Raw genomic sequence first — 22,980 nt, 5'->3', positions numbered from 1 at the left:
CACGTGTTTAATACGCGTCAAGCGACAACACGTTTATTACACGGTTATAAGGCGTCACCCGATGACACGTTTATGACACGTTTATGACACGTTTATAACACGTCACGCGACGACGCGTTTATGACACGTTTATAACGCGTCACTCGACGACGCGTTTATGACACGTTTATAACGCGTCACGCGACGACACCTTTATGAAGTGTTTATAACGCGTCACGCGACGACAAGTTTATGACACGTTTATGACACGTTTATAACGCGTCACGCGACGACACCTTTATGACATGTTTATCTTGCGTCATGCGACGACACCTTTATGACATGTTTATAACGCGTCACGCGACGACACGTTTATGACACGTTTATAACGCGTCACGCGACGACGCATTTATCACGTGTTTATAACACGTCATGCGACGACGCGTTTATCGTGTTTATAACGCATCAAAACACGACACCTTTATGACATGTTTATAACGTGTCACGCGACGACACGTTTATGACACGTTTATAACACGTCACGCGACGACATGTTTATGACAAGTTTATAACTCGTCACACGACAACACGTTTATGACACGTGTATAACGCGTCACGCGACGACACGTTTATGACACGTCATGCGAAGACGCATTTATTACGTGTTTGCAACGCATCACGCGACGACACGTTTATGACACGTTTATAATGCGTCATGCGACGACACGTTTATGACACATTTGTAACGCGTCACGTGATGACGCGTTTATGACTCGTTTATAACGCGTCACGCGACGACACGTTTCACACGTTTATAACGCGTCACGCGATGACACGTTTATGACACGTTTATGACACGTTTATAACACGTCACGCGACGACACCTTTATGACATGTTTATAACGCGTCATGCGACGACACCTTTATGACATGTTTATAACGCGTCACGCGACGACACGTTTATGACACGTTTATAACGCGTCACGCGACGACGCATTTATCACGTGTTTATAACACGTCATGCGACGACGCGTTTATCGTGTTTATAACGCATCAAAACACGACACCTTCATGACATGGTTATAACTTGTCACGCGACGACACGTTTATGACACGTTTATAACACGTCACGCGACGACATGTTTATGACACATTTATAACTCGTCACATGACGACACGTTTATGACACGTGTATAACTCGTCACGCGACGACACCTTTATAACGCGTCACGCGATGACACGTTTATGACAGGTTTATAACGCGTCACACGACGACACGTTTATTACACGTTTATAACGCGTCAAGCGATGACACGTTTATTACATGTTTATAACGCGTCACGCGACGACACATTTATGACACGTTTATAACGCGTCACGCGACAACACGTTTATGACTCGTTTATAACGCGTCACGCGACGACACGTTTATGACTCGTTTATAACGCGTAAGGCGACGACACGTTTATGACTCGTTTATAACGAGTCACGCGACGACATGTTTATGACACGTTTATAACGCGTCAAGCGATGACACGTTTATTACCTGTTTATAACGCGTCACGCGACGACCCATTTATGACATGTTTATAACGCGTCACGCGACGACACATTTATAACGCGTCACGCGACGACACAATTATAACGCATAAGGTGACTACACATTTATGACGCGTCACGCGACACGTTTATTACATGTTTATAACGTGTCACGCGACAACACGTTTATGACACGTTTATAACGCATCATGCGACGAAAGGTTTATAACGCGTCACGCGACGACACGTTTATGACATTTTTATAACTCGTCACGCGACGACACTTTATGACATGTTTATAACGCGTCACGCGACGACACCTTTATGACATGTTTATAACGCGTCACAAGACACCTATATGACATGTTTATAACGCGTCACACGACGACGCGTTTATCACGTGTTTAATACGCGTCAAGCGACAACACGTTTATTACACGGTTATAAGGCGTCACCCGATGACACGTTTATGACACGTTTATGACACGTTTATAACACGTCACGCGACGACGCGTTTATGACACGTTTATAACGCGTCACTCGACGACGCGTTTATGACACGTTTATAACGCGTCACGCGACGACACCTTTATGACATGTTTATAATGCGTCATGCGACGACACCTTTATGACACGTTTATAACGCGTCACGCGACGACACGTTTATGACACGTTTATGACACGTTTATAAAGCGTCACGCGACGACGCATTTATCACGTGTTTATAACGCATCACACGATGACGCATTTATCACATGTTTATAACGCGTCACACGACGACGTGTTTATCACGTGTTTATAACGCGTCAAGCAATGAAACCTTTATGACATGTTTATAACACGTCACGCGACGAAACATTTATGACATGTTTATAACGCATCAAAACACGACACCTTTATGACATGTTCATAACGCGTCATGCGACGAAACGTTTATGACACGTTTATAACGTGTCACGCAACGACACCTTTATGACATGTTTATAACGCGTCACGCGACGACACGTTTATTACATGTTTATAACGCGTCATGCGACGACACCTTTGACATGTTTATAACAAGTCACGCGACAAAACGTTTATGACATGTTTATAACGCGTCACGCGACAACACGTTTATGACTCTTTTATAACGCGTCACGCGACGACACGTTTATTACATGTTTATAATGCGTCAAACAGCGACACCATTATGACATGTTTATAACGTGTCACACGACGACACGTTTATTACATGTTTATAACGCGTCATGCGACGACACCTTTGACATGTTTATAACACGTCACGCGACAAAACGTTTATGACATGTTTATAACGCGTCACGCGACAACACGTTTATGACTCGTTTATAACGCGTCACGCGACGACACGTTTATTACATGTTTATAATGTGTCAAACAGCGACACCTTTATGACATGTTTATAACGTGTCACACGACGCATTTATCACGTGTTTATAATGCATCAAAACACGACACCTTTATGACATGTTCATAATGCGTCATGCGACGAAACGTTTGACACGTTTATAACGCGTCACGCGACGATACCTTTATGACATGTTTATAACGCGTCACGCGACGACACCTTTATGACATGTTTATAACACGTCACGCGACGACACCTTTATGACATGTTTATCATGCGTCATGCGACGACACCTTTATGACACGTTTATAACGCGTCACGCGACGACACGTTTATGACACGTTTATAACGCGTCACACGACGACACGTTTATTACACGTTTATAATGCGTCAAGCGATGACACGTTTATTACATGTTTATAACGCGTCACGCGACGACACATTCATGACACGTTTATAACGCGTCACGCGACAACACGTTTATGACTCGTTTATAACGCGTAAGGCGACGACACGTTTATGACTCGTTTATAACGAGTCACGCGACGACACGTTTATGACACGTTTATAACGCGTCAAGCGATGACACGTTTATTACCTGTTTATAACGCGTCACGCGATGACCCATTTATGACACGTTTATAACGCGTCACGCGACGACACGTTTATAACGCATAAGGTGACGACACATTTATGACGCGTCACGCGACACGTTTATTACACGTTTATAACGTATCACGCGACGACACGTTTATGACACGTTTATAACACGTCACGCGACGACACGTTTATGACACGTTTATAACGCATCATGCGACGATAGGTTCATAACGCGTCACGCGACGACACGTTTATGACATTTTTATAACTCGTCACGCGACGACACTTTTATGACATGTTTATAACGCGTCACGCAACGACACCTTTATGACATGTTTATAACGCGTCACAAGACGACACCTATATGACATGTTTATAACGTGTCACACGACGACGCGTTTATCACGTGTTTAATACGCGTCAAGCGACAACACGTTTATTACACGGTTATAACGCGTCACCCGACGACACGTTTATTACACGTTTATGACATGTTTATAACACGTCATGCGACGACGCGTTTATGACACGTTTATAACGCGTCACTCGACGACGCGTTTATGACGCGTTTATGACACGTTTATAACGCGTCACGCGACGACACCTTTATGACATGTTTATAACGCGTCATGCGACGACACCTTTATGACATTTTCATAACTCGTCACGCGACGACACTTTTATGACATGTTTATAACGCGTCATGCGACGACACCTTTATGACACGTTTATAACGAGTCACGCGACGACACGTTTATGACACGTTTATAACGCATCACGCGACGACGCATTTATCACGTGTTTATAACACGTCATGCGACGACGCGTTTATCATGTTTATAATGCATCAAAACACGACACCTTTGACATGTTTATAACGCGTCATGCGACGACACCTTTATGACATGTTTATAACGCGTCACGCGACGACACCTTTATGACATGTTTATAACGCGTCACGCGACGACACCTTTATGACATGTTTATAACGCGTCACGTGACGACACGTTTATGACATGTTTATAACGCGTTATGCGACGACATGTTTATTACATGTTTATAACGTGTCAAACAGCGACACCTTTATGACATGTTTATAACGCTTCACACGACGCATTTATCACGTGTTTATGACGCACACAACGACACGTTTATGACATGTTTATAACCCATCACGCGACGACATGTTTATGACACGTTTATAACGCGTCACACGACGACACGTTTGACAAGTTTATAATGCGTCACACGATGACACCTTTATGACGTGTTTAAAACGCGTCACGCGACGACAAGTTTATGACACGTTTATGACACATTTATAACGCGTCACGCGACGACACCTTTATGACATGTTTATCATGCGTCATGCGACGACACCTTTATGACACGTTTATAACGCGTCACGCGACGACACGTTTATGACACGTTTATAACGCGTCACGCGACGACGCGTTTATGACACGTTTATAATGCGTCACGCGACGACGCTTTATGACATGTTTATTACGTGTCATGCGACGACGCGTTTATGACACATTTATAACGCGTCATGCGTCAACACGTTTATGACACGTTTATAAAGCGTCACACGACGACGCGTTTATGACATGTTTATAACGCATCACACGACGACACGTTTATAACGCGTCACACCACGACACGTTTATGACATGTTTATAACGCGTCACGCAACGTCACATTTATAACGCGTCACGCGACGACACGTTTATGACACGTTTATAACGCGTCACGCGACAACGTTTATGACGCGTTTATAATGCGTCATGCTGTGAGGCACGAGTGCTATCTACTGCACCAAAAACACACAAAAAAAACCACAACATAAGTATGCCAAACTGCAGCAATCAGATCTTTCCGGATTTTGAGTGAATCCCGAGATACACCTACACACATGCACACACAGAGGCTACTTGGCTTTTACAACATAGATAAATGGTGATAAATCACTTAAGAAAGGTTACATATAGAGGAAAAAATCATTTGGGAACAGTCAAAGTAGCAGTGGGTCTTTATGGGTTAATGGTGAAATTACACTGTAGGCCTTCAGTAATAAGGAAGAGGAAAACAGTCCTCAAAAAGACATGACCAGAAACACCAGTTTTTACCCTCGGCCTTCGCTGTGGGTTATTGTCATCAGTTTGTCATCCGTCTGTCCATCCCTCTGTTCGTCTGTATGTGTAAAAACTTTGCTATGGACGGAAGGCTGAGGGTTTTCAAGTGTGGGCGTGTTATGTTGTTGTTCTTTATCCAGTTCAGGGTCATGGACATACGTTAATGAAGACACACACTGTAAAGGTTCCAAAGCCAGAAGATGCAATATAAATTACATTCATAACTGCGAACGATTTTTCAATTCTCCTCACTATATGTGCTTGGAAAGCCTGAGAAAACTGGGCCACCTGTGGAAAATCTGGGTCTCGAAGTGCTCTATTTTCTAAAGAGGTTAAACTGTGTGGAATTTAACCTCATCCTAACCTGGAAAACTCCTGTGTATTTTGAGGAGCAATTTGTTGTGGTTTGATGTGTCCTTGTTCTGTACTTCAGTCGTCCTTACACTGATGGGCAGCATTAAAGAAGGAACCTGACAAAGACATGAATGAATCTCAGGAAATCGTAGCCTGAGACCTTTGTGTGACACGAGGGCATTCACCGTCTGTTGAGTTTTACGAAACAAGAAAAAAAAAAAGGTTCTGTTTCCTGTTTTTCAATGAAAGTCTTAATGGGGCTTCATGTTACCCTTGGATTCTATTGTTGTAAGTTGGTTGATTTTTTTATTTTATTTTTTCAGGTTTAGTGTTGTGGTGCAAAACCATTTTTATAGGCATGTCATAGTTTGGGTGCACTTGCTGTAAAATGTGAAACACAATCATTCTGTGATTATGATTATGATTTTGTTTTTGGGTTTTTTTATTGATTTATTTCGAACATGGATATGATACAAGCTTCCTGATTACTACTGTTTGACTTCTTTGCACAACATAATATAGAAATGAAAATTCAAGGAAGCATAAAATAATGATACACGCAAAAAGAAAAAGAAAAAAAAGTCATATTCAAGAAGCAGTGAGAGGAAGCATAGCTTATTAGCTCTAACCCCTTTGTCTAAGCCAACAATATGTACATATATACATACATATACACATATATATACACATATATACATACATACATACATACATACACATGCACACACACACACACACACACACACACACACACACATATATATATATATATATACGCATATGCACATGCACATGCGCATACACTTACATATACATGTACAAATTCATATATACACTGTTACATACATGCACATATACATTCCCATAGGCTTCTCTGCCTCTAATCCCTATGCCATATCAGTGAGTAAAGGACAATAGTCAGTAATGATAATTTATAACTGCTAAACAAAATATTTTTGTACATTTTCTTAAACTGGTTCATATTTGGACTTTGCTTGAGTTCCTCACTTAGATTGTTCCATAGCTTAACACCAGAAATAGATAAACAAACACTTTTTAAGGTTGTTGTCCTGTTTTTGATTTTGAAGTTATGTTCCCCTCTTAACTGATAACCTCCCTCCCGATTTCTAAAAAAAATTTGGATATTTTGTGGTAATTGCCTGTTTTTTGCCTTGTACATGATTATTGCTGTTTGGTAAGATACGATGTCTGTGAGTTTCAGTAGTTTTGATTGCCTAAAAAGTGGATTTGTATGTTCCAAGTACTGAGCCTTGTGTACAGTCCTTACTGATTATGATAATGATTATGATTATAATGATTATGATGATGATGATGATGATGATAATGATTATGATTATAATGATTATGATGATGATGATTATTATTATTATTTTGTGTGTCATATCTGTCAAAACTCAAATTATCTTCCACTCTTTACCTGCAATAAAAACTAAGTCAATGATAATTTTACTGTCATCAATTTATCAACACTATTTTCACTCTAGAAGTGTAATGACTTGATTTTTGTCCAAACCCTGAAATGTATGTGTTTAAGGCACAGTATCTCAACAGGTTTCCCTTCAGATCATGCTCCATAATTCAAAATAACATGTTTAGCATTTTACATATTTGCTACTTTCTAGTGTTTTATCTGTTTTTATTATGTTTAATATTATACATGCTGTAAATAACAGGGTGCCATAGTCGCCAGCATATCTCCCTCAAAAAGAATTAGATTAGACTTTCTTCATAATGAATGCATCATAAATATGGCTGCTTATATTTGTTACAATCTAAAAATGAACAAAAATGATGCCAGACCATAGAGACACCAAATACATGATTAGATTTTACGTAGAAACTATGAGATAAAACAAGATTAGACACTTGTGAATAGGGTCACCAGGACAAAGGCATTTTCATCCCCTGCCCCACATTCCACATACTATGACAATGTCCCACATATTGGACAGTTTTGAAGGGGAAACATGAGACACTCACACAGGACAATAAAAATGTGAAACTTTAGCTTCCTATAATTCTTATGTTTACTTAATGTGAGAATCAGGGACGTTGCATTCAGACAAGATATATTTGTTAAATCCTTCTCTTAGACTGAAGGTTTAATCTGTGCCCTACAAGATAATTTGAGACCATAATTTAAGACTCACAGCATTGATAACGTGTCCACATAAATATCAACAAAAGGGAGATAGATTCACTTTGAAGAGCAGTCTACTTTCACACACTGCAATATAATTTACACTCTCATTTCATTCACTCTCCTTGCTCTTGCCTCCAAACTCCTGCCTGCAAGGTGACATTATGGCATTATGACATTATTATTCAGGAGTAATGACATAATAACCAATCTAAACCCAGAAATAAACAGAGGTAAATGCGTGTGAAACACAAAAGCAGGGTGAACAATTATGAACAAAGTGATTCTAAAGAGTACATCAGCATTTAAACCAGTGTTTCCCAACCTTTTTTGGCTTGTGACCCCATTTCAACGTCACAAATTTCTGGTGACCCCAGACCTTCAAAACGGAGACTTTTTTCTTTTGTTTTTTTGCTAAAACTAAAATACTTTGCTATACTATGTTGCAAATAAATGTTAATTTTAGACAACATTTAGTCTATATAATGTAAAGTATTTTGGACAGAGGCAGAAAAGCCAGGTGTAGATTACTGCACAAAGTGAGAATTTAATTTTCCTTGGTCAGGATATGTACAGTCAGTCCAGCTTGGATTTACAAGGCTGACAATTAATACTGAACAAACAAGAACTCAAACTATGAATTATGAAAGAACTGCAGCATCTGAAACTGACCACAATGAACATTTGAAAGATAAACAGAACCACAGTGCTTCAGTTTCAGCTTCACAGTTTGTCATGTCTTTTATATTTTGTGATTGTCTCTCACAACTCACAAAATTTTTTTTATTAGTACGTTTTTATTTTTATCAATTACTAGAAATTTCAGGCGGCCCCATTTGAATTCCAGGCGACCCCACGTGGGGTCCCGACCCCAAGGTTGAAAAACACTGACTTAAACCATAAATACATAACTTTTAACTGTATTAATACAAATTTCTACATAGTTCAGATTCCAGCAATTTTGCAAATGAACTACTGTGTATAAATATTTAATACTCTGGTCAGGGTTCAGGGGTCAAGGAAATGTTTATTACCCCAAAAGGTCATCAGTTTTGCAGCCAGCAGTTACTCATCCCATATACAAGGAACAAGAGATAATAAATACAGGGTGTCCTAAAAAAAATTGACATCATTTCATCACCTAATAATTTTTTTTAAAATTTGTTTGGTCTTTTTGTGTAATCATTTTCATTGTTCTGCTTTCAGGGATAGACATGCTGTTTACTAAAACAGAAAAGGCATTCTGTGTATTGAAGTATGCCCAGACTCAAATGTGAATGTGCAACGTAAATTTGTTAGAACCCTGCACTAAGGGTTAGGGTAACCTAACTGTACAGCGAATGTGGCAGGAACTGCACTACCGACTTACATTGAACAGCTGTAATAACTCTGGAACATTATAAAATTACCATCCCCCAGAATTTTTTTTTGACATTTGTAGAATAAAACATTTTATGTCCAAAATAAATCCTATTAAGTATCATTTCTCCTGACCATGTAGTCACTCTGATATGGACATCTCAAATGATGTCAATTTTTTTGGGACAGCCTGTATATCATAATGACCTACATGGAGTTGTTTAAAAAGGCAATAGCAATAGGAATAAAAGAGGTCTTAAATCAGTTGGTCTTGCTTTTTTGGCAACATATACCAGTGGTCAGAAGGAAGAAAACTGAACTGGGCTTTTTTTTTTTTTTTTTTTTAAAGTAACGTGTAATTCATTATACAAAACTTCAAATCACTACTCAAAACTCACCTGTTCAAACTTGCATTTTCTTGAGCCTCTTTCTTTTTCTCTCTGTTCTTTTTGTTTTGATTGTTTGTGAAGCGTCTTTGAGTGTCCAAAAAGCACCATATAAGTGTGGTGTATTATTATTATTATTATTATTATTATTATTATTATTATTATTATTAAAGTATCCAGGTTGTACTGTAGTATCTGTAATAGAGGCAGACATACTCCTCTACTCAGTGTAAGAGCTTTATCGTATGTTTTATTTGTGGTAATTGAAATGTGCATAAACAGCTGGATATGATCAAACCTTGTCGTATAAAATCTTGATGACTCTGTGTCTTTCAGTGCTTCATGGTTAGAATATACCTATAGACTATCATTTATTTTTTAATTTTTAATTTTTTTTATTTATTAGGGACAGTGCATATTAATGAACATCTACAACAACTGCAGCTGTAAATGTGCCAGATTGTAGCAATAGTGCTAATTTCCATCTGTAGTTCCTAGGCAAGTGACAAGAAAAACTACAGACAAAAAGACAAAACATCACAAAAACACACAAAACAACACAGTGAGTTATGATTCAACCAGTTCATTCTATCAAGAAACGTGTCATTATATCATTATATCAAGAAATGTGATATATCATCAATTTATTCAATTCAATAAAACTACCCACATGTTTTTATTTAGGCTACATAATGATCATTTCGTTATTCATTTCGTGTTCAGTTATTCTGTGCATGGCTCTGTTGTAATGCACAGATTTGTCCAGCAGGTGTCAGTATAGAGCACTAGTGTTGGTCACAGCTGAGGCGGTGTCAGTAGAAGAAGAGCAGCAGGTTCAGTCAAGGCAGGGGCTTTAAATAGGCTTTAACGCTCTGTGGGGGTAAACAAGGTAGGTAAACTGTTAGTAAAACCATTCACTTTGAGACGATTTTTTTTTCTCAAACGGGGTCGTTATATTTTAGCCAGCTGTGTGAAGTGTCTAAAAACTTTTCCCGTCTGAGGTGTCAAATAGTCATAGCAGAAAACCTAAGCTAGCGTTAGCTTAGCTTGTTTTGACATAGCATTAGCGTCACCTGAGCTAGGATAGCAAAAGAACTCTCATCCCAAACATGTCAAGATCTGTTTTATATGATCGTAGAACTGTACGGATATGGTCTTATATCGGATTCAATTGGCTGTAGTGGAAATTTATGGTATTTAAATCTAAGGGGATCTAAGTCATGACACAAAGGCTTATTCGTTTCCAGTTATTGTTATTATGCTAAACATTCGACAATATATAAATAACCCAGTCCAAATATCTTCTTGTGTAGTTGTAGTAAAACCCAGTTTTGCTATTAATGTCACATTATACGTCACAAATTGTAGCTATTAAGGTCACATATTTCTTGTTCTCCTCTCCTTAGGTTCCAAGTGTTTGACATCTAAAAAGAAAAACTGCAGAGAACCTTTTGCAGTTGCTGGTTAAAGTGATTATATTGAACCATATATTGCTCTAGTGGTACCAGAACGCCACGAGAAAATTTGAAGGACTGCATTCTATACCCAACAAGGGTATTCCAGCTCTTTTGTTGGTTTCTGCTGGAGACAAATGAGTCTGAGTCATGGATCAAGCTGTTGTGGACGGTCCCGTTACCCTTGTCATCAGGGCACCAAACCAAAAGTACGGTGACCAGACCATCAACTGCTTCCAGAACTGGACTGTGGAGAAGCTCAAAGCCCATCTGTCAGATGTGTATCCAAGCAAACCAGTAAGTGTGTAGCTCTGGTGCTTTTTTTTTTTTTTTTTTTTTTGACTTTATTGTGCAACCTCCACCCACTGATGACCTTTGAATAGCAAAGAAAAGTTACAACCTGTGTCTGTTTGTCCTTTTCTACAGCTTAACAGTGAAATAAGTTAAAATGCAAGGGGAGAATAGTAGAAATATACATCAAATATTCCAACTACTGCTGGTCAGAATGACCAGAAACATATTTTGTTTAGCGTTATGGTCAATTCACTCTCAAGAAATTTATTTCTGTCACAAGAGAACATTATTTGCTTCATGTGTGCCATGTCAATAAATCACTAGTAGGCAAGGTCTGGTGAAATAGTGAATATATTCTATTCCATGTACAGGGTGTCCCAAAAAAAATGACATCGGAGTGACTACATGGTTAGGAGAAATTATGTAAAATTTTGTGGGACACCCTGTATATACCTTTTTGCCACAAACACCATTATTCACATTTTTCCAAAGCAAAAGCCTGATTAATTGCATCTGTTCTGTGCATTGCTGAGCCCTAAATCTGGTGACATCACAAACTATTAAACTCAGATATGATTTAGGTCAGAAGAAGTTAAGAGATGTCTTATATAATGCATTTAATCTCAGTTTCCACTCAGTCAGTCTCAGTATTTTGCTTCAGTATATAGTCCTGATAGTTAAGTTAGCCCACAGTGGTGTTAAGAATAACAGTAGAAATGATGGTAATTGAGCCTTTTATTTATCTTACCACATTGTCAGATGGTGAGAAGTTGACTTATACAATCTTTGCTCTCATTATAACAACATGGAAATGGAAACATTAATTAATAAGCATAAGATTGTCTTTATGAGGGGTTATTTCAGTTTAAACTGGTGCTGCATTACATATAGTTTGCACTATCAGTGGTGTCATCATGTTGTGTCTTTAAACCTTGTTCCAATGTCAGACCTACAAGTACAGTTGTGTACCGATGAAATGACCTCAACATTTTCTGGCCTGAGTTTCTTTTTTTTTTTTCAATAGTTCTAAACCTCCTGTTTATGACTCATAATGCCATTAATAAGCACAAAACTGCTGACAAAGGCCTTGGATCTGATGTCATACTGAAAGGAGGGCTTTGACATTCCATATGCATTGTGTTTCCTAATCTCACTGTTCTTTCTTTCCTTTTCCTTTCCTCTGCTATCCTTGTCCTGATGCAATCATTGAAAACATACAGGGACAAACTGTTCCTTTGTATAACTAGAGAGTAATCTTAGCAAGGGTTGTACTTAAAGTTGGTGTAATTTACCTTTGGCATATTTAGCAGTGTATTGAAATAAGAGTTTTCCAGTTGCAAGTGGGGCAGGATTTCAAGCCGCCAATTAAAATTTCTGAATGGTTGCGCAGTGAATGTAGGCTTAGGAGGAGACACTGTGACCTTGTTGTACTAGCTGCCGTTTTAATCCGCTGTTAAGACCCACTTATCCTGATTGAGGTTACTATCATCTCATCCTCATTACTTATTTAGACAAAATTACTGCCTTTTGATCCCGTGATCTGCAAGTTCACTGTGTTTCTGCTTAAATATAATTTTGTTATGTAGTTATTTTTATAGTTTTTAGTCCTAAATGTAATTTCAAGTGAAGTGTTAATTAGATGGTAATAAATATTTTCTTTTCTGTGTCAGAGCTCCAAAGACCAGAGGCTGGTGTATTCTGGGAAACTGCTTTTGGATCATTTTACCTTAAAAGATGTACTCCGGAAGGTAAGTTTTCAGTGAAGGTCAAGGCCCGATTTTCATATTTATTGAAGTTATTGAAATCATTTAAATGTACAATTGGGTGAATGTGACTTTACTTTTATTTCATGTGTTATTACTTAAACAAGTTATAATGTTAGAATGCCTTGCAGATAAATGGAGGCTGATGCAACAGCATATATATATTTGTCTAGGGTCGATATAACCTGTGGAAGTAACTGTTTACATATTCTTTTCATCATTACATCATTTTTGAAATTCATTGGTTATGTACTACTGTGAATGTTCATATTGTTTTATTGTGCTTGAATGAATCTCACTGATGCTATTTTTAGAGTACAGTGAATACTATTGTCTTGTAGGGATTTAGACACTAACAGGTGTCTAAGGGCAGCTCACTTCAGTCCACATGAACCAGGTCTTTGCGTTTTACTGTGACAGATTCAGCCTAACTCTATTTTGCTCTTAATGTATGTTTCACTGCCGCCAGCTAGTCCTTGCACATTTATTACCTGTTAGTTTGCGTAATTATATGAACCATCTCTTTTCATTTGTATAAAAACAGCTAAGTGAACCTAATAGAAATAACATATTTCAGTCACTATTTCCACATCATTTTCTATAGTTTGAGATTTAACTGGGGCTTTTTTAATGTCTCCGTCTGCTGTAGAGGCAGATCATTTTGACTGGTGTCACCATCAGTTATTTATTAGGATATGTCAGTAATGGGCTTTACATATTTACATTCTTGATACCAAATCTGCCATGTGAAATTTTACTTTACAAACCCACAAAGACAAAAAATATTTTAATATTAAATATAAATGTTAATGTTGTTGGGTTTTTTTTTGTACAGTACATCTTAATTAGATCTATCTGTATAGTGTGACTAAAAATTTGAAGTTGTTGGTTTATACCTCAACGTAAACAGAAAAGGTCAAACTATTAATTGCATTAATTTCTACTGGACTTAATCGCCTTCTAGAACTTCAGGATAATTACAATCCAAGGTTCTATCGTAGGTCGTTGTAAATGACAGAAATGAGCAAGTTGGGTTAAGACTCTTGCATTTATATCATTTGAGACGTGATCTAATTTTTTTCCCATGTCCCATTTTTTACTGGTTAAAAACATCTAAGGAGCAAGAGAGGAAGATTGCATTATGGCAACAAAATGTTTTTTTATTTGGTTAATAAAATACTGGCTAACAGTGTACATTAGAGTTATGTCTCTTAGCCTCAGGGCCTCTGCACTATTAACAATGTAATGTGTTTTAAAGAGGATTTTACTTTTTAATGCAATTGAGTAGAGTTATTTCATTTAGAAAGTCAATGGAGTGTAATATTATCTATTTATAAATATATAATGGTTTTTACTTTTAAGTGTAAGTTCATAAGTTTATGTCTTTTCCTCTTGGATGCATGACATTGTGTTTGATAACTGGTTGTACTGGCTTCTACAGCAGGATGAATACCATATGCTCCATCTGGTCTGCGCCTCACGAACTCCCCCCAATTCCCCGAAGCCTCCCCGCAGCCACGGCAACAAGCCTCAAGAGAGCTCATCCGGTTCCACGGTGGGTTGGCCGCATGCTGTTCACACATTTCCATTCATTTCATCATCATCATGTTTCCTTTCATCAGCTCACTGCTGTAATCTAAACCTCTCGCAGGGTTTTCAAAACGTCATTCGCCTCTCTGAAGAATAATGGGAAAATTATAACAATACTGAAATTTAGATTTTTTTTTTGGTTACAGACCCTTCAGAACTCTAATAGCCCTCCTCTTCCTGGTCAAGATGCTCAGTCGGCTGCAGAAAACAGTGATGGACTCAGACACCGAGCTGGAGCCTTTCCATACCACCAGATGTACCCAGGATATATGCACAGGTACATCAAGTTCTCCTGGAATAAAGACAGTGTACCACTGATGTTCAGTATTGCAGTGTAATTATGTTATATTTCCAAAAGAATTAGAACCATGGATGTGTGTGATGGCTTTACAACCAAAGGATAATCCATGTAAAGTGGCATTTCATCTGTTGTTCATGCTTTTGCCTTCTGCCCAAAACTGTCAAAACTTTAAATATCTCACTTAACATTAATCCACAGACTGTATTCAAAGGGGTTGTATATAGTGTTTGTACTTTGAAACAGTAAAAAACAAGACCTAAAAGTATCATAAGTGTTCAGAATAAAGAGTTCTGAAGTTCTGCCCAAGATGCCATATTATTGGATCGTAACCATTAAGAAACAAGTGTTCAGAGAACGCAAACTTCCCCCGAGCACCCCGAACGGTGTGCATGTGTGGATCAACTCTTTCTTTTTAAATTCAACAGTTTCAAGGTTGTTCCATACAGCAGAAAAAGTTGACGCTTGGTACCAGTCATGTGTATGTTAAATTATATTAAATTCCAATCAATATTTGTTGAGTTATAATGAAAAATGTGTCGTAAATGGGATTTTCAATGTTAAATTGAAATGTCCACAGAGTCCACATTCCACAGTGGATGTGGACAATTTTGTGCCAGATACAAGATATTGTTATAAACTACAGGTGGATCAAATTGGAGGCTAATCGGAGTCGTCTGGAATTTTTTATGAATTTTCAAAGATTGCTCAATGATGAGAGATAGGAAAATTTGAGATTTGTGTGACCTTGCTGTGACCTTGAACTTTGGCCTACTTGGCCCAAAATTGAATGGGTTTGTCCCAGGGTCTAGGCCTATCTGTGGGTAAAATTTGGTAAAGATGGTTGGAATAGTTTTCCCGTAAAGTTACAAACAAACAAACACACACACAAAGCAAAGTGATCACAATACCTCCTGGTGGGGGTAACAACTTTTAGACACAAAGACAGTGTCACAGTGATAAAATCTAGAATCACTGTTGTTGTTTTCACCGCTGGACTGTAAATAAAAAGAATGGAGTTTGATGATGAAATGGCAGGGTTTCTTGTACACGGGAGAGTTTGTTTATGAGGCTTATGAAGGTATAAAGTTATTATGTGATGTTATTATCTTTAAGTTGGCCATTTGCTAAGTTTTTCCAGTAGTTTTTACTATTTAATTTGCTGTTTTAATTCATCTAACATGGATACCTTTTGAGATAACTGGAAATAATTGAGTTGTGGGAAGATGCAATGACAGTTAAGTTCCTTTTGTTTGTCGATCTATGGTTCAGACTAAACTGTGACAGGTCTGACTTTGTTTGGACGATTCCAAATAGATCTTTAGTGCAACTCAAACTATACAAAATACGGAGGTGATTTGTGGTTTTTACCTATCGGCCAACTTCTGGCCAAAGGGGTATTGTAACTGTTATGCTGTCTGTCTGTCTGTTCAATAACATAATCGCATTATACGAAGAATGCATTGAGATATCTGCACCAAATGTATACTGTGGATGCATCTTGTCATGGAGCACGAGCCTATTGAAAATAGGTGACCTTGACCTACTTTTTCAAGGTCCAATGGTCTTGTGCAGTTGTAATATCTGAGTACTTTCTAATATAAATATGTATGTAATAAGTTTTACACAAAGACAATCAAATCTAAATTATAGGGCAGTAACTTTCAACAGAATCTTGCACTATATTTGACTGAGGGGTATTAAAAGTGCGCAGCACGTTATGTTATTGTGGCTGTTTTGTGTCTAAAAACAGAGCTAAGCTAACAGAGCTATAAAGTAAACTATCAGCTGATGAAGAACATGAAGCTTATACAGGGGTTGGACAAAATAATGGAAACACCTTAAAAAATCAACAAAATATAATTTAATATGGTGTAGGTCCGCCTTTTGCGGCAATTACAACCTGAATTCTCCGAGGTATTGATTCATACAACTTGTGAATTGTTTCCAAAGGAATTTTAAGCCATTCTTCAGTTAGAATACCCTCCAACTCTTTTAGAGACGATGGCAGTGGAAATCGACGTCTTACTTGAATCTCTAAAACTGACCATAAATGCTCAATAATGTTGAGGTCTGGGGACTGTGCCGGCCATACGAGATGCTCAACTTCATTAGAATGTTCCTCATGCCATTCTTTAACAATTCTAGCTGTATGGATTGGGGCATTATCATCTTGAGGTGAAGGTGTTTCCATTATTTTGTCCAACCCCTGTAAGATACAGTGTTATTTTGAGGGACTATCAAAATAAACAGCTACGAGTTTTATTTCGAAGAAGAAAAACCTGATACCATAATACAGATGTGCGTAACCCATGAACTTTATACTTTATTCAGTGAGTGATACAGTCTGTGGATACATAGGGTTGATTTATTGATAGTCATAATTGTGTTCTGGTGCACAGCTTCACCTGGTGAGAGTTTGGAATATACGGGATAATACTATATACAACCCCTTTTAAGGAATGTTTCTTTCTAAACATTATATCTGTAAGTAATTAATCCTGGATGTCAGTTTTTGTCTGTGATCTAATGTCCTCATGTCTCTTTTTGTAGCTGGACTCAGTTTTCTGCTCAGTTGACTCCTCCCACAAACACGCCTGTTTATTACAGTCCCATGTCGCTGGTATGGTGGCAGCAGCTGTACGCCCAGCAATACTATATGCATTAGTAAGTCTCTCCACGTTTCTCTTGTCTCAGTTTGTGCTGAATGTTTTGCAGAGTTTCTGTCTAGGCACAAAAATCAAAACAACACGCTGTCTGTGTTTGCTCCTGCAGTCAGTTATTGGCAAATTCCTCTCAACACATGAGGCCAGATCAGCCTTCGACTCGGGCTAATCAGCCTGATTCTCAGAGCCAGAGACCTCAGGCAGATCGCCATGGCAACCCAGAAGTCCAGATGAACGCGCAGGGCGGGGAGATCCTCAACGAGGACGAGCTGAACCGGGACTGGCTGGACTGGGTGTACACATTTTCACGTGCTGCGATATTACTCAGCATAGTTTACTTCTACTCGTCCTTCAGTCGGTTTGTCATGGTGATGATGGCGATGGTGGTGCTTTACCTGTGAGTGCACCTTTTAATTCCACCAGTCATTACATATATGCTGCAATATATTACTTTGAGGTTATTTATTAGAAGTCAATACAATGCTGATACTGCTGTTTTAAGAGGTGAATAGAGACAAGTGCTTGAACACATCATTATGAAAAACCTTGAATTATTCAGTCATTCATGACAGCATACCCATGTTAACCCTTTAAAGGGCACTCATTGAAAAACTGATATTCAGAGTTTCAACCTTAGTGTGTTGTTGGATATTGTCATTTACCTCCTCTTGCCATCAAACATCTGAGCAGCACTTGCTAAAAAGTAAACACATGCAATAAATCAGCTGTTATAAGGTTATAAACTGATAAAAATCACTCATATTCACTGTTTACAGCTTCAAAATTTCTATAAAATCTCTCTGAATCGCTGTATAGTTTTAAAAAAAGCAACGTGCTTCTTGATCTCACTGAGGCACAGGATTGGCCCTATGTTTAATGTTTGCAGAAATTACCAAAAATAGTTACTTGCCCGATAAAGGGTTAATTTAATCCCTGCTTCATGTCGCACATATGCTGTTAGTCATGTCATTGTACTGCTTTTGTCCGCAGCCACCAGGCAGGCTGGTTTCCTTTCAACTTAGAAAATGAATTGCAGCTTCCTGGTGAAAGAGCCAATCAGGACGACGTGGACGGAGAACAACCAAACCAGGACTTACAAGAAATGGTAGCTATCTCACTCATCCATTAGAGGTTCACCATTCCTGATGTTCATGTTTGCAGCTCATAGCACTATTTTTGTAAAATATACTGTTAGGGTTAGATAACTGAATCTAAATGGGCTGTAGGTGTACATGTGAGAGTGAATGGTTGTTTGTCTGTATACGTCGAGAAAATGAATAGAAAATGGTAGAAAATGAGTAACTGAATGAATGAATGAATGAGTCTTGAAAAATGGCTAACAGAGGCTCTTTATTGTTTCCGCACTTTATGTTTAAATGGCCTTTTGTTGGCAGCAAATTAGTATGTTCTAATTTCTACAAATTCTAATAACATCTTCAAAGACGATGAAGTCAACCCATTTTTGTTGTTTGTGAGTTTTATATAGGGACCACTGGCTTTGATAATACTAAATCATCATCACCACATAATCATCAGTAGTCATGATGCCATGCTTGAGTGCAAACCAACATGAAAAAGCCTTCGGTAGCTGCTTGGTTGGATGTACATACAGCTGTAGTAAGACACTGTGGAGCTCATCACAGCCCTAAATGAAGGCTAAATAGACATTAGAGACAGACTGTTTTTATTCAGGATCTCCAGTACAGGTTCTCGGTGCCAGTGATGGTCATACATGACACCATCCTGATACTCATTTCCAATTCCATTGCATTTTCACATCGGTTATTTCATGCTAATTCCAGCCATTACATGACCTGAAACTCTCAAATAATGTTTATGAATGAATGACTCAACAAATATTTACACACAGTTCTATTTTTTTTTTTATTCCTCTTTGCCTACAAGTCATACATTTCAGACTGATTATTAACTGTGCGTTTTTAATGGCCTTTAGTACAGCTGTGTGGTGTTCAGCTGTTTTCAGTACTAACCAGGGTTCCTGTGTGGTCTTAAAAAGTTGTGAATTTACAAATTTGTTTTTAATACTTTATAAAAGTCTTAAAAAGTATTACATTTGATATGGTAGGGCTTCAGTTATGTTGCCTTAAACTAATTGGCTGTATTGTGTTTAAATATGTCTACTCAGTTCCAACTTGACAATTTATATTGAAATCAGGAACCAGTTATCACTAATTTTGCAGCCCCTGGTGAAAAATGACTCAGAACAGTGGGAATCAAAGCGCTAGAGTAAATAAATGCATTTTGCTAAATTGCCGGAGTTATGAATTTTTGCTAGTATGGCCGTGAAATGGGCATTAATAGTCTTAAAAAGTCTTAAATTTAACTTGTAGAAACCTGTAGGAACCCTGAGTAACACACAAAACAACAATGAAGAAACTGCACCCTCCTACTGCCACATTTCCCACTGATGTGTTTTAACCCTTTAACGCCAAACGTATCATATTTGATACATGAGTTTGGAAACCCTCTACATGATCAGTGTGATGTTTTATTTCTTTAAAAACCTGATGTGTACAATTAGATACATGCAATACACAGATAATCCACCAGGGGGAAAGAATTCATTCACCAGAGGCCTTTCCAGTGACACTACAAGATTGTCATTAATGAGGAAGAAGGCTGAACTTTGTCAATTTTGAAAAGGAATTACCAATTTGTTGGACATGTTTGTGTTACAGTGTTTTTGTTTGTTCAAAAATAATAATATTTGAGCATTGAGACCTGATGTATCAAATATGATACAACATTGAAACTCATACATGGAAATTGATATTTGAAAAAAAAAAAAAAAATTGGGTTGTTCAGAAGGACCAATAAAGGCTCTAGTTTCAAAGAACTGGAATTTTCTGTCAATGATTGAAAGGTTCAGGCTTTACAGGGTTAAAGTATTTCTGTGAGTGGGTGTAGATTGTAAACACTCATGGAGGCTGATGAACACTGGAGTTTCTCTGGATGACTTTAAACCGAAAATATTTATTAGGATGAGCAAGACCTTGACAAAGTATTTTCATGTGCCCATTTTCATGTGCCCATTTTCATGTGCGTTTCCCTAGATTTTAAACATAACTAACAGTTTGCCACGTCCTTGGCCCAGATATGACTAAACTGTGCTTGTGGATTCTGTATCAGTATCTACAATGGAGCCCACAGTAGACAGATATGTGCATGTACGGTACATTCTGCTGATGTTTAGTTGCCTTGAGTTTACAACATCACTGACGTCATGGAGACCAGCAGCCAGCGGACCTGCGTTCTGATTATCTTTTAACCACAATGCAAATCTAAAATTAACACCGCTGCATTCTAAAGTCTGAAGCGCTGTACGTGTCATGTGTAGGAAGGAGCAGCGGATGACGGCTCAGATGACGACGGGGAGAGCGGAGAGGAAGGAGCAGAAGATCCAAACAGCGTCCCTCACGTGGGTTTCCTGTCGTCTACGTGGTCCTTTATCATCACCTTCTTCATGTCGCTCATCCCAGAGGGGCCGCCAAACGCCGCTAACTGAACACCCCACACCCGAACCTCTGGAGGGCGCACGGTTTTCTCCACAGAAGCACATTTGTTCTTTAAGAGGAGGGTGAATATCCTGCCTGCTTGGGGACACTGTTTCTGTTGCAGTGCAGTGTTATTTCTTCCCTGTAGTGCACTCACATCTAAGACCAGGACCGAAACGGAAACGACCGAGCTAACCTGTCACTAAGACACGCAGAGGGAGTTTTTGTTTGTGTGAAATAAAAACCGTCAGAAGAGAAGAACATTAGCCGAACAGCTGTAAACCGGGACTGTTAGTGATGCCTTGTAATCCTAGTTAAAATAATCCTAGTGTGCCATGGCGTTGTTTCTGTATAATTTATAAAATAGGGACAGCAGGCACATATTGAATATCGAATAGTAATTACAGCACTACTTGTGTTTAATAACCTGGATCTCATTTTTTCTTTGTAAAAGGCTGCAGTATTTGTTGTAATCGTTTCATCTGAATTGCAATGGATTTTTTTATTTTTTTTTTCAATTCTTGTTCTGGTTGAAAATAAGGCATTTTCAAAGTGCCGCTTTAGTTCAAAAAGTAAAAAAAAAACAGAAGCGAGTAACAGCTTCCATGAGCGATTTTTGTCTGAAACCTTTAAAATGTGTGTGAACACATTGTAAACTGTGGTTAAGTGTATTCCAGAGTGATGTTGGCTACTGAAAGTTGAAGAGCTTTAAAAGCATAGAAGAAGCAGGAGAGGGCGAAGAATTGATTTTTCCGCTGCTCGTGGAACGTCAGAGGATGGTTGTGAAGCGTCACGAGGATGAGAAGGAGTCGGTAAATTCCCTGCCGTTGTTGTGAGATTCAGATTCATAGTTTATGCAGGAGAAAGGATGCACATTTTGAGTTTGTAAAAATGGCTGTGTCTGTTACCTTAAACATGCAGTGAATATTAAAATGCATTGTTTATTAAACTAATCTTGAAGGTAAAGTAGTCGTGGCTCTGAGTCTGGATTCTTTATATAATCATCACCTGAGTTTGGTCAGAAAAATAATGCTGATCATTATTTATGTGAACCCGTCAGCCATCGCACAGATTTAACACTTTGAGGATTTATTAGTTTATATCGAATATGCAACAAAACAAAGTAATCCTACTTAGTCCTTACAAATGAAACAGATTATAAGAAAACAAACAAAAACCTGTACACTACCGTTCCTAAGTTTTGACTCAGCTCATTTAAATGACATGAGATGGACCGCAGATGGACAACAAGTGCACAGCATCACTGGGAACTCCTTCAAGACTGTTGGAAAACATTTCAGGTGACTACCTCATGAAACTCATCGAGAAAATGCCAAGAATGTGCAGAGCAATAATAAAAGCAAAATGTGTCTATTTTGAAGAATCTAAAATATAAAACATGCTTTGAGTTATGTCACACTTTTTTTAACTACATAATTCCATATGTGTTCATTCATAGTTTCGATGCCTTCAAATCTACAATGTAAATAGTCGTGAAAATAAAGAAAAATAGGACCA

General features: G+C 38.2%; 1 protein-coding gene across 1 annotated transcript; it reads left to right on the top strand.

The window, feature by feature from the left end:
* Positions 1-10,683: 10,683 nt before the first annotated feature.
* On the top strand, positions 10,684-22,431 carry LOC115428577 (homocysteine-responsive endoplasmic reticulum-resident ubiquitin-like domain member 2 protein). The gene is made up of 9 exons (XM_030147697.1): positions 10,684-10,771; positions 11,289-11,633; positions 13,301-13,378; positions 14,835-14,948; positions 15,130-15,260; positions 17,835-17,948; positions 18,057-18,344; positions 18,938-19,052; positions 21,306-22,431. The coding sequence occupies exons 2-9, from the start codon at positions 11,487-11,489 to the stop codon at positions 21,471-21,473; spliced, it is 1,155 nt and encodes a 384-aa protein (XP_030003557.1). The 5' UTR covers positions 10,684-10,771; positions 11,289-11,486; the 3' UTR covers positions 21,474-22,431.
* The last annotated feature ends 549 nt before the right edge of the window (positions 22,432-22,980 follow it).

This window comes from Sphaeramia orbicularis, chromosome 11 (assembly GCF_902148855.1).
Source record: "Sphaeramia orbicularis chromosome 11, fSphaOr1.1, whole genome shotgun sequence".
NCBI classification, from domain to species: domain Eukaryota; kingdom Metazoa; phylum Chordata; class Actinopteri; order Kurtiformes; family Apogonidae; genus Sphaeramia; species Sphaeramia orbicularis.
The sequence above is the reverse complement of the archived record's forward strand: the minus strand, read 5'-3'. Positions and strand labels throughout refer to the sequence as shown.

Bases quoted from the DNA above. Each gene is read 5' to 3' on its own strand.
- LOC115428577 (XM_030147697.1), top strand. From the start codon at position 11,487: ATGGATCAAGCTGTTGTGGACGGTCCCGTTACCCTTGTCATCAGGGCA. The intron at 11,634-13,300 runs GTAAGTGTGTAG...TTTCTGTGTCAG, and splicing joins ATGTGTATCCAAGCAAACCA to AGCTCCAAAGACCAGAGGCT. The intron at 15,261-17,834 runs GTACATCAAGTT...CTCTTTTTGTAG, and splicing joins TACCCAGGATATATGCACAG to CTGGACTCAGTTTTCTGCTC.